This window comes from Myotis lucifugus, unplaced genomic scaffold (assembly GCF_000147115.1).
Source record: "Myotis lucifugus unplaced genomic scaffold, Myoluc2.0 scaffold_468, whole genome shotgun sequence".
Lineage (NCBI taxonomy): Eukaryota > Metazoa > Chordata > Mammalia > Chiroptera > Vespertilionidae > Myotis > Myotis lucifugus.
In genome coordinates, this window is record NW_005871516.1 from 516,265 (window position 1) to 531,347 (window position 15,083).

A 15,083-nucleotide genomic window follows, 5' to 3' on the forward strand; every position below is an offset into this window, starting at 1 on the left:
GCACCTAACATGGCGTTATTTTTGGTGTGGCAAATGTTTTGATAAAGAGACTTTTAGTAAATCCTACATTATCCCTCATCTGTAGGTTTTCTGGCAAGTTGACAGTTGAATATATATCCTATCCGTGGTGGTTACAGGCAGGTTTTTATTACTGGGGCATCTGTGCCTCACCCCTCTCTCTCTTCAGCCTCTAAAAAATGTTCACCTTGCAAGGAATCAACATACATGTAATAAAGAAATGGCTCTCAGGCAATTTTATCTCGTCACTAAACAGACTCCCCAAACAGTAAGAATGAGGAAGGGAGGCGTGTGAGGCTGCCAAGCAGACAGCTTGCTGAGCCGCATGGTGGGTTGGCACGCACTGAACCATATGCCGGCGCCTGCTGGGACTTTCGCGGCTGCACAGACGGGGCTGGAGCCAGGAGTGGGCTCAGGCGGGAAAAGGGAGTTTAAGGGGAGTCTGTGACCACTCTGGTCCCAGCAAAAGGGACCTGGAGTGTGGACACCTTCCTTCAGGCATCTAGAAAGGAATGGCATCCATCAGTGTCTCCTAAAGTGCCAATGAGATGAGGTGGCTCTTCGTTGCAGCCATGGGGACAAAGGGGACACACTGGGAAGAGCTTAGAGCTAAGTCAGAGGGCCAAGACATGCATTCATGCAGGCAGAGAAGCTTCTATCACAGGGGTCTACGCTGGGTTTAGGAAAGCCCGAATCCAGTCCCGTTGGGAAATTCAAGTCAGTATCTATTGAGCACTGGCAGTTCTACTGGCAGGGGATTCAATTCAATTCAACCAACCAAGTGACATCCAGGTCAGGGTGCGGTGGAAGGGATGGTCCAGGGCTGCCTATCACTACTTGAGCCAATTCAGCAGAGACAGGGTTGAAACCTATATGAGCATTTACTTCAATCCTGCCGGCAGCATGGGAGAGCAGCAGGTCACCCACAAACATCTGCTCTACCCGCCACCATAAGCCAGCTGCCTATATTGGGGAGAAAGGCAAAGATTACGTGGGAAAGTAGGAATTACAGGCATGGGTCAGTAGGTAAGGTATAAGGGTGGGTGCCTCTGGGACTAGACCAGTGATGGCGAACCTATGACACGCGTGTCAGAGGTGACACGAGAACTCATTTTTTTGGTTGATTTTTCTTTGTTAAATGGCATTTAAATATATAAAATAAATATCAAAAATATAAGTCTTTGTTTTACTATGGTTGCAAATATCAAAAAATTTCTCTATGTGACACAGCACCAGAGTTAAGTTAGGGTTTTTCAAAATGCTGACACGCCGAGCTCAAAAGGTCCGCCATCACTGGACTAGACCGTTCCGACCAGGCAGCTGGAACCCTTTCCATGATGATAGGCAGTTCTCGGGACAGGAGAAGGGACTGCATTCAGATGTTGGCTCCCATGTCCCAGGGCGTACCACTCCCAGCCAGGTTAGAATGTGCTTTCTCTATCAGAACAGAACCATCACAGTGAACAGAGCATGACTAATATTTCTTACTAGAGGCCCGGTGCATGAAATTCGTGCACTTGGGAGGGGGGGTCCTTCAGTCCGGCCTGCGCCCTCTCGCAGTCCGGGAGCCCTCGGGGGATGTCCGACTGCGCAGAGGCCGGAGAGGCTCCTGCCACCACCACTGGGCTCGCCAGCCATGAGCCCGGCTTCCGGCTGAGCAGCGCTCCCCCTGTGGGAGTGCACTGACCACCAGGGGGCAGCTCCTGCATTGAACATCATGAGGAGAGCCCTTCACTGGGACAACAAAAGACCTTATGGCATACGCAGGTTTCTTAACAACGGCAACCTCTCACATGGTGGGATGAAAGCCAGAAGAAGACAGAGTTTCCTCTGGGGAAATTAGTAAACATACTTGATCGTGTGACCTTCAGTGAGCACAGAAAACCACATCTTGACTTTGAAATCGTTATAAGCCAGTAAAACCTAAGTAAAGAGGCCTCAACACGCACAAAAAAATCTCAAATTACGTTATCTCAAATTACGTTATGCTTATTTGGAGCAAGCAGTTCAACAGTCACCTTGTAAAATGTCTAAGTTGGGAATGGGGCAGCTTGTATTCATTTTCAAATTTACACCTGCCCCCCTATTCTCAGATTGAGGGTTTAGAATCAGCCTCCCTCAGAGTGGTATTCGGAATGGCCGGGCTTAATTTAATCGAGCTTTATCAGAGTTCAGGGTTTCTAGGTTGAATTTTCTCATCTATGGCTGAATTTTAAAGCAACCCTCATTTCCATATTCCCTTGGCCCTGAAGCACCGAGTTCCCATCGTCACATCTCTGACACGGATGCGTCGTCTGATGGCTGCACACAGGTGGCAGCATCACAGGTGTCACTTGGTGGTCCGCGTGGTGACGCTGTTATGACAGGTCTCCTGCCGTCTCTCAACACTCAGTCAACAAATCACGTAGGCCCCTCCGGGGAAGGAGCAGGAGGCTCGCTTCCCGTCGGAATCTTTTGGGATTTTTCTGGGAAGTTTCAAAAACAAGCAGAATGGAAAAAGACAATAGGAGAGCCTCTGTTTCTTAAAGTCACAGAGCACCATCACAGGCGGAAAACACGGGCATCGATGATTCAGACACAAAAAGGGAGTCAGAAAAACTGGGCTCGATGTAGAAGTTTGAAGAATTCCTTGGTCAGCCTGGCCAGGATGGCTCAGTGGTTGAGCATCGACCTATGAACCGGGAGGCCACGGTTCAATTCCCGGTCAGGACACATGCCCGGATTGTGGGGCTTCATCCCCAGTGTGGGGCGTGCAGGAGGCAGCCGATCAGTGATTCTCTCTCATCAGCTGTTAAAGTGTGTATACATTTTTGGGGACACCCTGTATATGTACTGTATACACATATATATCTTAATAAAAGCCAGATAGGTCTGTGACCAGTACCTAGGATATAGCTCTGAGAAATTAACGTCCTGTTTACTGCTCCACCTTTATAAAGGAAAATCATTTGTTTTCGTATTTTTAGAAGAACACCTATTGTACAGCAAGAGAGCCTAAGGTGTAGCAATATATACATAAGCTGACATCCAAACGCTGCTTTTTTTGTGTGTGAGAAGCAATAACTGAATGAAGTTTTAATTCATAGTTCACAACAGAAACGTAAACCGGGCCTTTGCCATAAATCCATTAAGAGCTATTTCCTATCTAGAGCAGCCATATACTCAGCAGCACTGAAGAAAGGTTGTTACGTGCTCTAATATTCTCCGGTTTTTATATTTTATTTTTTAAAATATATTTTTATTGATTTCAGAGAGGAAGGGAGAGGGAGAGAGAGATAGAAACATCAAAGATGAGAGAGAATCATTGGTCGGCTGCCTCCTGCACGTCCCCTACTGGGGATGGAGCCCACAATCTGGGTATGTGCCCTGACCGGGAATTGAACCATGACCTCCTGGTTCATAGGTCAATGCTCAACCACTGACCCACACTGGCTGGGCATATTCCCTAAGTTTTAACTTTGGTTGAGTTGACAAGATTGAGGATGAGCTGCGGCAAACAGCAGATTTGCAGGTGTACAGTCAAACACTCTTCTGCTCTTCGCTCTCTTCCTAACTCATCTGCATTCTATCCTTCACGATGAATGAAACCCAAGGGACACGCAAAAAAGCTCCAGGAGAAAACTTATCTGCAGATGCAGGTACCCAGAGTGAGCCAAAGGGAATCCATTTTCAGCAACGTGTCAGATAACAGAGTTTCCACAGTGGGAGCCAATTCCATGTTTCTTAAACAGGAAAAGTAATAACGCATTTCTGATCCATGTGGATTGTATCTGTCAATCCACTGAAGTAGGTGTTTTCTACTTTTCCAAAGATACTATCAGAGTGAAGCTTTTTAGGCCCAGCCATATCTCATCATTTTTCTTTATTTTCCCATGTATAGAAAATAGTATGCATGGTGATAAGTGCCTAACAATATAAATATAATATTAATAATGTATAATATAACATGTAGGGAAGATGATAAGCAAAATGCTCAGCATGTCTAAACAGCACCAAGATGAGCTGTGAGGCCCGGCCGGCGTGGCTCAGTGGTTGAGCGTCGACCTATGAACCAGGAGGTCCCGGTTCAATTCCTGATCAGGGCACATGCCTGGGTTGGGGGCTCGATCCCCAGTGTGGGGCATGCAGGAGGCAGCTAATCAATGATTCTCTCTCATCATTAATGTTTCTGTCTCTCTCTCCCTTTCCCGTTCTCTCTGAAATCAATAAAAAAATATTTTAAAAAAGGTTCATTATAAAAATAAAAATGAAACTGTGAATCAGGCCCTAGCCGGTTTTTCTCAATGGTTAGAGTGCCAGCCCACAGACTGAAGGGTTGTGGGTTCGATTCTGGTCAAGGGCACGTACCTGGGTTGCAGGCTCCATCCCCTGCCCTGTTGTGGTCAGGGTGCATATGAGAGGCAACCAATCCATGTGTCTCTTTCACATCGATGTTTCTCTCGCTCTCTGTCTCTCCCACTCCCTTCCACTCTCTCTAAAAATCAATGGAAAAAAAAAAATATCCTCGAGTGAGGATTAACAACAATAAAAAGCTGTGAATCAGGAAGTTTTCCAGATTCAAACCTCTGATTACACCCTTTTAAATTTTGAGAAGCAGGAGGACAACTGTCATTTGTGGAGCAAGAGAGAAACAGAATTCCAGTGTCTGTTCTGATCAGAGTGGCTCTTTTTTCTAATCACATCATGGAAGTGATCAGAGAGGGAACGATTCTTCTTTCTAGTTAATTATCACTAAACGGCCACTAGATTACTTTGCATAAACTAATATGCAACAACTCTATTAAAAGTCCCAGCAGTACTGAGTAATTAGTTCTTTCATCTAGAGGCTGTACTGAGATCATTTTTCAAAAGAGAAATAAGCCGAAACCGGTTTGGCTCAGTGGATAGAGCGTCGGCCTGCGGACTGAAGGGTCCCAGGTTCGATTCCGGTCAAGGGCATGTACCTGGGTTGCGGGCACATCCCCAGTAGGAGATGTGCAGGAGGCAGCTGATCAATGTTTCTCTCTCATCGATGTTTCTGACTCTCTATCTCTCTCCCTTCCTCTCTGTAAAAAATCAATAAAATATATTTAAAAAATCAAAAGAGAAATAAGAAGTCCACTATGTGAAATGCATTAATTATAAGGAAATTACATATTAAATGAGAATAAAGGTATTGTAACAGAACACCCGGAGGTAGAGTAGCGTATCAACCTTGGCCTTACCCTTTAATTTCAAGGCTTCTAATACCTTTGAATCAGCCGTCACATCGCTCACTAGCTTGATTTCGATATTTTGCGAAGTCAGCTGGAGCAGCTTTTTGAAAAGACGTTGACCCTGGGAAAAATAATCAGAAAGAAAGTCAGGAAACCCAAATAGATGCTACTTTAATTAGGCATAAATAACGTACTCAAAAAATTAAAACGATTCATTCAAATTTTGAAAGAAAAGCACTTCAGCAGTTGGTATTCTTGAAAATTCTACCAGAGGAGAACTGGTATATGTAGAGCAGTAAGAGGAACACAGATTACAGTCTTTTGTTTTTTTATTTTTTGAGTACTGTATTGTGCAATCCAACAATTACCGCAATAAATAATTTCAATGCTACAGTGCAAATTTACCCTTGTTTTACCTTTTTTTAAAAAAATCTTCATCTGAGGACATTTGATTTTTAGAGAGAATGGAAGAGAGAGGGAAAGATAGCGAGAAATATTGATGGGAGAGAAACACATCGATTGGTTGCCTCCTGCCTGAGCCTGCAACCAAGGTATGTGCCCTTGACTGGAATTGAACCCGGGACCCTTCAGTCTGCAGGCCGATGCTCTATCCATTGAGCCAAATAGGCTAGGGCTGCCCTTGTTTTACGTTTGATGAGCTCTGACGTTATCTACACACAGGCAGCAGAGAACATTAAACAGTTGTGTTTGGGTCCACAGAGGCCTGGATTCCAGCTGGTTTTCCAATTTACACACTGTCTTTGTAATCTCACTGAGCTCGTTTCTTCCCTCAGTAAAATGTGGATATTCATATTTACTTTAAAAAGGCTCTGGTGAGAATTAAAGGAGTCAGTGGTAGGTAAGCACCTTTTTAAGTGTTAACTCCGATGGGGGAATCAGGCAGGGCTGCTCCGCAGGGATCTGCCTGAATTCCCCATCTTGTTTAAAGTGTGTTCTATTGACTTCAATCGATGCTCTGCCTCGCAATCTGTAATTATTGACACAGCCTAAGAATAACGGAAATAAAAGCAAAGTAAAACCAGATTTTTAAAGGACAGTTTCACAAGCATGAACATGTGATAGTAGGTTTTCGTCTCAGGAAGAATCTGGGTCCATAGTCCGTACCTGATCTCAGGTGAGGGGGCTACAACATCATCCTGTTTACTTTCCCTTGTGTGTTTTTAGGGATTCTCTCTCCTGATCATGAAAGGGAACTGGTTTTCTTTGATTGATTTTTCCCCCCACTATTTTTGTTATCCGGCCATAAACTCAAATGCCTTCAGGGGCCGGACAGGCAAGAAGGCTTTGGTCTTACTGGCCCCCAAGTGGCAAAGTCATATCTTACTTCAATAAGAGTGGGCTGTTGATGGTGATTCTACAGAAAGGACGTGGAGACTGAGAAGACGGAATGGAGGTTTGTGGAGGAAGAGAGGTGACTTCTGCAATCGATCTTAGAAAAGAGAGAAGGCCAGGATGGAACCCCTAAAGCTTTGGAGCGCGCAGGAAAACATAAGGGGGACAGGGGTTTAGTGTGATGGATAAGTCGCAGAGATAGGACATGTGACTGACAGGTGCACTGGAAGAGAAAAAGAGGCAAAAAGAATAAGTTTGCAAATAACAGAAGAAGAATGGTTCAACTTGAGGAAAGACCTCCATGTTGAAAAAATAATCCAAGAAGGAGGCTCACGGGATGTGGAAAGACACACCTAAGCATATTCTCTAAAACGACTCCACAGCAACGAGAAAAAGGAATTCTGACAAACTTCTGGCTGAAAACAAAACACTTAGCTATCAAGGAAACTCGATCAGAGTGGCACGGAGCCAACCAGCTGTGACACTAAGTTAACTCAGATTACGGGAGAAGAAGACTGAAGCCCAGGCACGGATTTCGCTTTCGAGGGTGAATGAAAGAAATACATGCAGTTATTTATAGATTTAGAGACTATTTACCCACATAACCCCTCTGAGGAATACAGTCAAGGATGGACTCTAATCAAACGCTAAGTAACACCCATCACCATCAAGGACGATGAAGGGGAGAAGATACAGTGACGAGAAATACGCTGTGGAGTTGTGTTTGATGCACCTGCTAAATAAAGATTCTGGAAACAGAAGAGACACATTACAGGGGGACGAACTACTGCATAAAATGTCAAACTATGAAAACATTTTTTGTTGATGGTCAGATGGCTAATTTTGTTTCTCTTCCATTTCTCTGTAGTTTCCAAACTTTCTATAGAAAGAAGCTAATACTGGGATAATGAGAGAAAAAAATCCAACCTATTCTTTTTGTTTGTTAATCCCCATCCAAGAATATCTTTCCAATGATTTTTAGAGAGAGTGGAAGGAAGGGGGAGAGATAGAGAGAGAGAAACATCGCTGTGAGAGAGACGCGTGGATTGACTGCCTCCAGGGTCAGGGAGCGAGCCTGCAACTTAGGTACATGCCCTTGACTGGAATCGAACCCCGGACCCTTCAGTCCACAGGCTGACGCTCTATCCACTGAGCCAAACCGGCTAGGGCTCAACCTATTCTTTTTAAAAAGAAAGTTTCAAAACCATAACTAGACCTTAGGGAAATGGCAAACGCAGAGATGAAGATCCAGAGAGAAACCAATCAAGCAGATAGTAAACAACTTCAAACAAAACTCATTATTTAATCCAAATAACTGGGAAGACGGTCTGGCTTCATGATTTATTCATGTCCATGTGATTGGATTTAAAAAAAAATTTTTAAAGAGGTTAAACTCCTGCTAATCATAGTGCTTATGAGTTTAGAGCAGAATGTTGATTTCCCTTGGAAATATACTGGGAAGCGAGCAAGAGCATAATTAGGATTGCTCAACAGATGGAGAGATGGATGCCTGGAGCCGCAGCAGCAACGGAGCCAGAAAGAACAGCACTGAGGGAGGACAGGAGTTCACAGGAGCGGAGAGCTCAGTGGAGAGGCCAAGCCAGAGGCCCCGCCCCCCCGCTGTGTTCCCACCAATCGCTTTCTGTGCTTTCCCCACTACACTGTGCAGAAAGGGGCGGGGACTGTGCTTACTCGGTGCTGTATCCCCAGCAATAGCTCAGCCCCTTCATAAATATTTGTTCAATAATGGCGCATTCAAAAGGATGTCGCAACCAGGTTTCAAACAGGAGAATGCCAATTGATAAGCATTTGCTGAGTGTTGAATTTGGGGAGAGATGCTATTTTTTAACTTAATTTATTTTTTTAAAATTTATTTTTATTGATTTTAGAGAGGAAGGGAGAGGGAGAGAGAGAGAGAAACATCAATGATGAGAGAGAATCATTGATTGGCTGCCTCCTGCACGCCCCCTACTGGGGATCGAGCCCACCACCTGGGCATGTGCCCTTGACTGGAATCGGGACCCTTCAGTCCGCAGGCCCACGCTCTATCCACTGAGCCAAACCGGCTGGGGCTAAATATGCTATTTTGAAAGAAGGGGACGCTCTTTCCATTTAGGTTATGCAATTTTCACGCTGACACTGCACCAGTTTGCCTGAAATAATATTTAGCCTGGAGATGAGAAGGCTGAAGAAGGGAAATCTGTTTGAAATCCACAAGCAACCCCTTCTCTTCCTGGCCATGTGCCAGGATAAAGTTGCAAGAATTAATAGGACGCCGGCCCCAGCGTCCAGGCATATGTGTAATATTCAAAGTCAAGTCGCCGGCCTTTCACATCATCCCCCAGACGACAGGAGGGAAAAAATGGGATTAAGTTGAAACAGGCAAAATCAGGTTGACAAACTGGATGGGGGAGGGGAACAACCTGGTCCTCGTCTTGAAATTTATAAAAAAGCAAACGATGTTTGTTAGACTGGAGTGGTTTAAGGCAGTGATTCTCAATCCTGCCTGCCCAATGGATCCCCCAAGTTCTCTTTTAAAAAGTATCTACGCCCGAGTCCTTCTAATTAGGTAAAATTTAAATCAAATAGGCTTTCAGCCAGTACCTTCTTATTTATTTAGTTAGTTATTTATTTTAAAAAATATATTTTTATTGATTTCAGAGAGGAAGGGAGAGGGAGAGAGAGAGAGATAGAGACATCAATGATGAGACAGACTCATTGATGAGCCGCCTCTTGCACGCCCCCTACTGGGGATCAAGCAGGCAACCTGGGCATGTGCCCTTGACAGGAATCCAACCTGGGACCCTTAAGGCCGCAGGCCGACGCTCTATCCACTGAGCCAAACCAGCGAGTGTAGTACTTTCTTTTTTAGAAATGGTAAACTTGGTGGCCTGAAGAGAACTATTTATTTTTTATTTATTTTTTATATATATATATTTTTTTAAATAATGTAACTTTTTAAAAAATATATATTTTATTGAGTTTTTTACAGAGAGGAAGGGAGAGAGATAGAGAGTTAGAAACATCGATGAGAGAAACATCGATCAGCTGCCTCCTGCACACCTCCTACTGGGGATGTGCCCGCAACCCAGGTACATGCCCTTGACCGGAATCGAACCTGGGACCTTTCAGTCCGCAGGCCGATGCTCTATCCACTGAGCCAAACCGGTTCTGGCTGAAGAGAACTATTTAAAAAGTTGGCCCTGGGTCCTGGGACAAATTATGACACCAATTAACCAACCGAACGCCCCGGCAAGCGGTTACAGAATTAGAACCGTAAGCACGCATGTTGTGCCAAGATGAATTCCGGGACATGCCAGCCACAGGCACCATGATACCAATGGTGCCCCTGAAGTTGCCCAGTACAACAAGTCCGTATAGAGAGCCTCTGGTGTGCAAACACGAAACATGATTTTGCCCTTGAAAGCCAGGCGTCCTAGCAGGAGCTGAGCAACATGCGATGAGCAACAGCACACACACACACACAAATGCAGTGATGTCCATGGACTACGGGGGACAGTAGACTATAAACATGAGCTTGCACGTGAGAAGCGGAGGCCGGAGTACTAAGGCGTGTTGAGTGCACCCCAGTAAAACCATCGCCCACGCCCTGCGGATGCGCTTACCTGACACGCCGATGGGTGACTGTGGTTGAGATCCCAGTGGGAAGACACGATGTCCACCGACTTCTGGGCCATGGTGAGTAGGTTCATCCAGCCTTGGTAGAGTGACAGGTGAAACGGTGCGTTTTCCGAATAGTTAAGGCCCGCAGGGATGTTTTCCACCAGGGCGACTCTTAGGAAAGATTTTGAAAAACAAACAAACAAGACCTAGTCAAATGGGAAGCCACAGATCTTCATACACACATGCGGAGACATCTGAAAAATACTCTTTCCTCTTCCTGGGTGTACATGTTTCTCATAATTTACAGTTTTCATCAAAGATGTCTTGGCATTTCCCCTCTGTTAATCTACTGTGTTCTAAGAGTTTAGGCTCTGTTTTTTCTCAGTTAGTAATCGTGTTTCATAAAATCATGGTATATGTCCCTCATGTCCAGTTTCAAACTAGCCTTGAAAAAAAAAAATTCAGAGCTTCCTGCTCCAGCATCTTCCCCTGATAATATATTTCTTTTTGAAAATATGTTTGTAGCCCCAGCCGGTTTGGCTCAGTTACTAAGAGTGTCATCCTGCGGACCAAAGGGTCCTGGGTTTGATTCCGGTCATCAGATCTTGTTATTTCATGAGTTATTGATGAACTAGAGGCCCGGTGCATGAAATTTGTGCATGGGGTGGGGTCCTTCAGCCTGGCGTGCACCCTCTCGCAATCCGGGACCCCTTGGGGGATGTCTGACTGCCGGTTTAGGCCTGATCCCATAGGAATCCCTGCGGGATTGGACCTAAACTGGCAGTCGGACATCCCTCTCACAATTCGGGACCGCTGGCTCCTAACCGCTCGCCTGCCTGCCTGATTGCCCCTAACTGCCTCTGCCTCACCCCTCCACCACGGCTTCGTCCGGAATGACGTCTGGAAGGTCATTCAGCTGTCTGGTCTAATTAGCATATTACGCTTTTATTATTACAGATACGCCACAATTCTGTTTCTTCGAGATATTTTATAACTTTATTTCTACATGATTGGTTTCCTTTGCAATTCTATGTATTTTAACTAAAAGACCATTCTCCAAGGAAGGGGGCCATGGGGTTCCTCAGACTGACAAAGGGGTCTCAGGCACAGAAAGGGTTATGTGCTCGTCCGATGGATAAAGCATCATCGGCTCCTTTTTCTTTCTGTTTCACACACATTCTTGTAACAAATTTCCCCCTCTTGAAGCCTTAGAAGTGGATAAGATCCGCAAGAGAGATTTCTCAAGAGAAGAGAATCGGGTCAAAGCCAAGTTCGGGAAGCATCTAATCCCTCTGGTTGGTAGAGAAAGTGGGGCAGGAGAAGGAGACAGAAGTACCGGGAAGGCCAGCAGAGGAGGGAAAAGCAATTCCTGGGAGCCAACGAAGACCACACTTATTATTATTATTTGATTTTTACTAAGGAACCGCATCAATGATGAATTTGTACTAAAAGTAAAAATAGAGGAGCTGCTCTGGGGGGCACGCTTGGGTTTGGGTAATGAATGTCCAGAACAAAGGCCCTGCCCGCCTCCTCCCAAAGGACCAGGAAAGCTGGACCATCCCTGCAGCGACTCGGCGCCTGCTTCCTACGCCCCCGTAGAAAAAGCTTCTAGAAATCAGCGTAGAAATAACTGGGCTTGTTTCTGTGACCTATCATTTCATTTCCTCTAACAACCAACAGCCCGCTTCTCTCCAGGGGCAGATGTCATGAGCATCCAGGCAGGACTCATTTCCACGGGACAGCAGCCCTCGCTCCGTGCTTGCTTCTCAACGAGAGGAGTGAACAGACCTCATTAACATCCACCTTTGGCCAAGTCCCAGGGATGCCAGCAGGCCGGCTCTGAGAGAACTGTGCCCAAAGGCGGTGGCACTATTTCTGATGCCTAAGAACAAGGGGGAAAGGCTGAATGTACAGACACAAGACAGCAAAAATCCTTTCATGGCCCTGGCTGGTTTGGCTCAGTGGATAGAGCGTTGGCCTGCAGATTGAGGGGTCCCGGGTTTGATTCCGGCCAAGGGCACATGCCAGGGGTTGTGGGCTCGATCCCTAGTAGGGGGCGTGCAGGAGGCAGCCGATCCATGATTCTCTCTCATCATGGATGTTTCTGTCTCTTTGTCCCTCTCCCTTCCTCTCTGAAATCAATAACATATATATATATATATATTTAAATCTTTTCATGCTTCTTTTCATGGTGCTCTAAGATAAACGACAAATGGTTTGAACAGTGAGCCCAGGGAGCTGAGGTGGAATAAATATAAGAAAAAGGGTTTGACATTGTTAGTAGATTTTAAAATAGAATTCTGGCTGTTTTCATTAACTATGTATTTGTTTGTCAAAATTAATGGGATCATCAAATTTTCTCTTTCAATTCAGGAAAAAATTTCACCTTTTATTTTTTTAAAGTATATTTTTATTGATTTCAGAGAGGAAGGGAAAGGGAGAGAGAGAGAGAAACATCAATGATGAGAGAGAATCACTGATCGGCTGCCTCCTGCACATCCCATACTGGGGATCAAACCTACAACCCGGGCATGTGCCCTGACCAGGAATTGAACCATGACCTCCTGGTTCATAGGTCGATATTCAACCACTGAGCAATGCCGGCTGGGCAATACTTCACCTTTTAAAAGAAATACCTGTAGTTCCCCTCGAATAAGCTACTAAAAAGTGCAGTCCCAACATTCGCTAGCTTTAAACGTGTGTGTGTGTGTGTGTGTGTGTGTGTGTGTGTGTGTGTGTGTTAAACACAAAGAATCTCTATCTGGTATTATCCTTTCACACTTGACTTGTTAAAGAGCAGAGAGAAATGTTAAAGAGCAGAGGATTTGCAATAAGGCAGACGAAACCCAGCTCTGCCAGTTATTAGCTGTGAAACCTTGGACGTAGGATTAACTTATTAAAATCTCTTTCCACTTCTGAGAGTGAAACAGTTATTACAAAGATTAGAAGAAATAATCTATGCGAAGTTCTTTGCTCCGTGCCTGCTTCCTAGTAAGCGCTAAAGACAATTTTAAGCAGTAACTTACAGCCTAAAAGCTTACAATTAAAATGCCTGCAAGTTCTCAAACTGATATAGCACAGTCACTACAAAGGATCTACATACTTTCTCTCATCGCCAGCGCAAGGGGTCGGTTATTGGCACCTGCTGACCTACACAGGCTGCTTGGCGGTCAATTCATTGACTTTCATTCCTGAGGTCTTGGCTGACGGCATTAATCAATGAGCTGAGCAGGGGGCCTTAGTTCATCAATACAATTAGACTTGCACTCAGAGCAAAAGGATGCACCTCGGTGGGTCCGCTGGCTGTGATCACACCCCAGGATTGACAAGGAAGAAGGCTGGCCTTCCCCAAGAGATACTGGGGTCTCCGACGTGAAGCAGAAGATGACCCACTGCCCAGGTGGCAGGTTCACCCGTCACATGAGGAATCAGAGGGCCTGGGGGACCTGAGAGCCGAGACCCTCTGGTCCCCCAAAGCCGAGCCCCAAGCTGAGACAAGGATGTGAGACATTCATTCGGGAGGGTTCCCAGGAAGCAGGAAGGAGGGAGCAGGGTCAGTGAAAGGGGAAGGCCCATCAGAAAACCCGAATGAGCAGGTCAGAGCCACGGGCAGCTGAGCTGTGTCACGGGGCCCTCGGGGGGACTGTGTGGAACCCTCCTGGGAACTCTCATCCCACTGGAGTTGAGAGCTGCCCCGGGGGTGACTGATGCCCCGGACTGATGGGCTGTCCAGTGAAGGCCAAGCCAGCTCCCAGGCACCAGACAAAGCTCTTCTGGTGGGGTTGTGGGCTTGATCCCCGGTGAGGGGCATGCAGGAGGGAGCCTATCAATGATTCTCCTTCATCATTGATGTTTCTCTCTCTCTCTCCTTCTCCCTTCCTCTCTGAAATCAATCAATCTATCTATCTATCTATCTATCTATGAATGACTAGGGCCTACATGAAGATGATGGTGGCTTCAACTTGGGTGTGAGCCCTGGATTTGGAGAAGAGTGGAGAGACACAGACAGTGATCCTCCCTCACAGAGCTCACATGTTAGTGGGAAAGGCAGGCAATAAACATTAGACATTTGAAGGTAAAGCAGACAGGATATGGGTACTATGAGGAAATTCTGCCCCATTCTTTTTTTCTTTAATACATTTTTATTGATTTCAGAGAAGAAGGGAGAGGCAGAGATAGATAGAAACATCAATGATGAGAGGGAATCATTGATTGGCTGCCTCCTGCATGCCCCACACTGGGGATCGAGCCCACAACCCGGGCATGTGCCCTTGACTGAAATTGAACCTGGGACCCTTCAGTCCCCAGGCCGATGCTCTATCTACTGAGCCAAACCGGCCAGGGCTTCTGCCCCATTCTTGACGTCACTTCCAGGTTCAAGGGTGCTCTGTGGTGTGACACAACTTTGCCTTTCTCTAAACTAGACCTTTCCTCGCCCTGCTCAAGAGGGGCGGTGAATGACCCGATTGGGAGATTGAGATACACATTCAGCTTCTTCCTCATGTCTTCCTCCTGGGAAAGCCATCCCACCCCAGCCCCCACACGCTGTGCCTGGACAAGCGCCTTCATGGCCAAGCTGACCCTCGTCTAAGGCTGACTGTGGCTGGGTGCTAGGCCTGGCTGAGCCTCCACCTGCTGCTCCTGGTCAGGACTGTCAACTTGCTCAGGAAGAAGGATGCTCGTTACTGAGCCCCCTCCGGGAGCCCAACATGGACATGAGCTGGAATTCTAATGCTGTGGGGAAGCACGGGACTTGGTTGGAAGGTCTGTAAGGAGGCCTCTCCGACAGGCCGGGGGCCTCTTGGGGGACCCTGCCGAAGGCGGCAGCCTCTGCCTTGACTTTTCCAAACAAGTCTGAGCCCCCGGGGTGTTTTACTGAAAATCCTCTGTTTA

General features: G+C 46.1%; 1 protein-coding gene across 1 annotated transcript in view; it reads right to left on the reverse strand.

Moving 5' to 3' along the window:
- PLD5 (phospholipase D family member 5) overlaps positions 1 to 15,083 on the reverse strand; it is a 97,569-nt gene that overhangs the window by 50,587 nt on the left and 31,899 nt on the right. Inside the window, exons 3-4 of the mRNA XM_023744513.1 lie at positions 10,193 to 10,361; positions 5,223 to 5,334 (exon numbers count right to left, since the gene is read on the reverse strand). Of these exons, the coding sequence (XP_023600281.1) occupies positions 5,223 to 5,334; positions 10,193 to 10,361 (281 nt within the window). The remainder of the gene's footprint in view (positions 1 to 5,222; positions 5,335 to 10,192; positions 10,362 to 15,083) is intronic.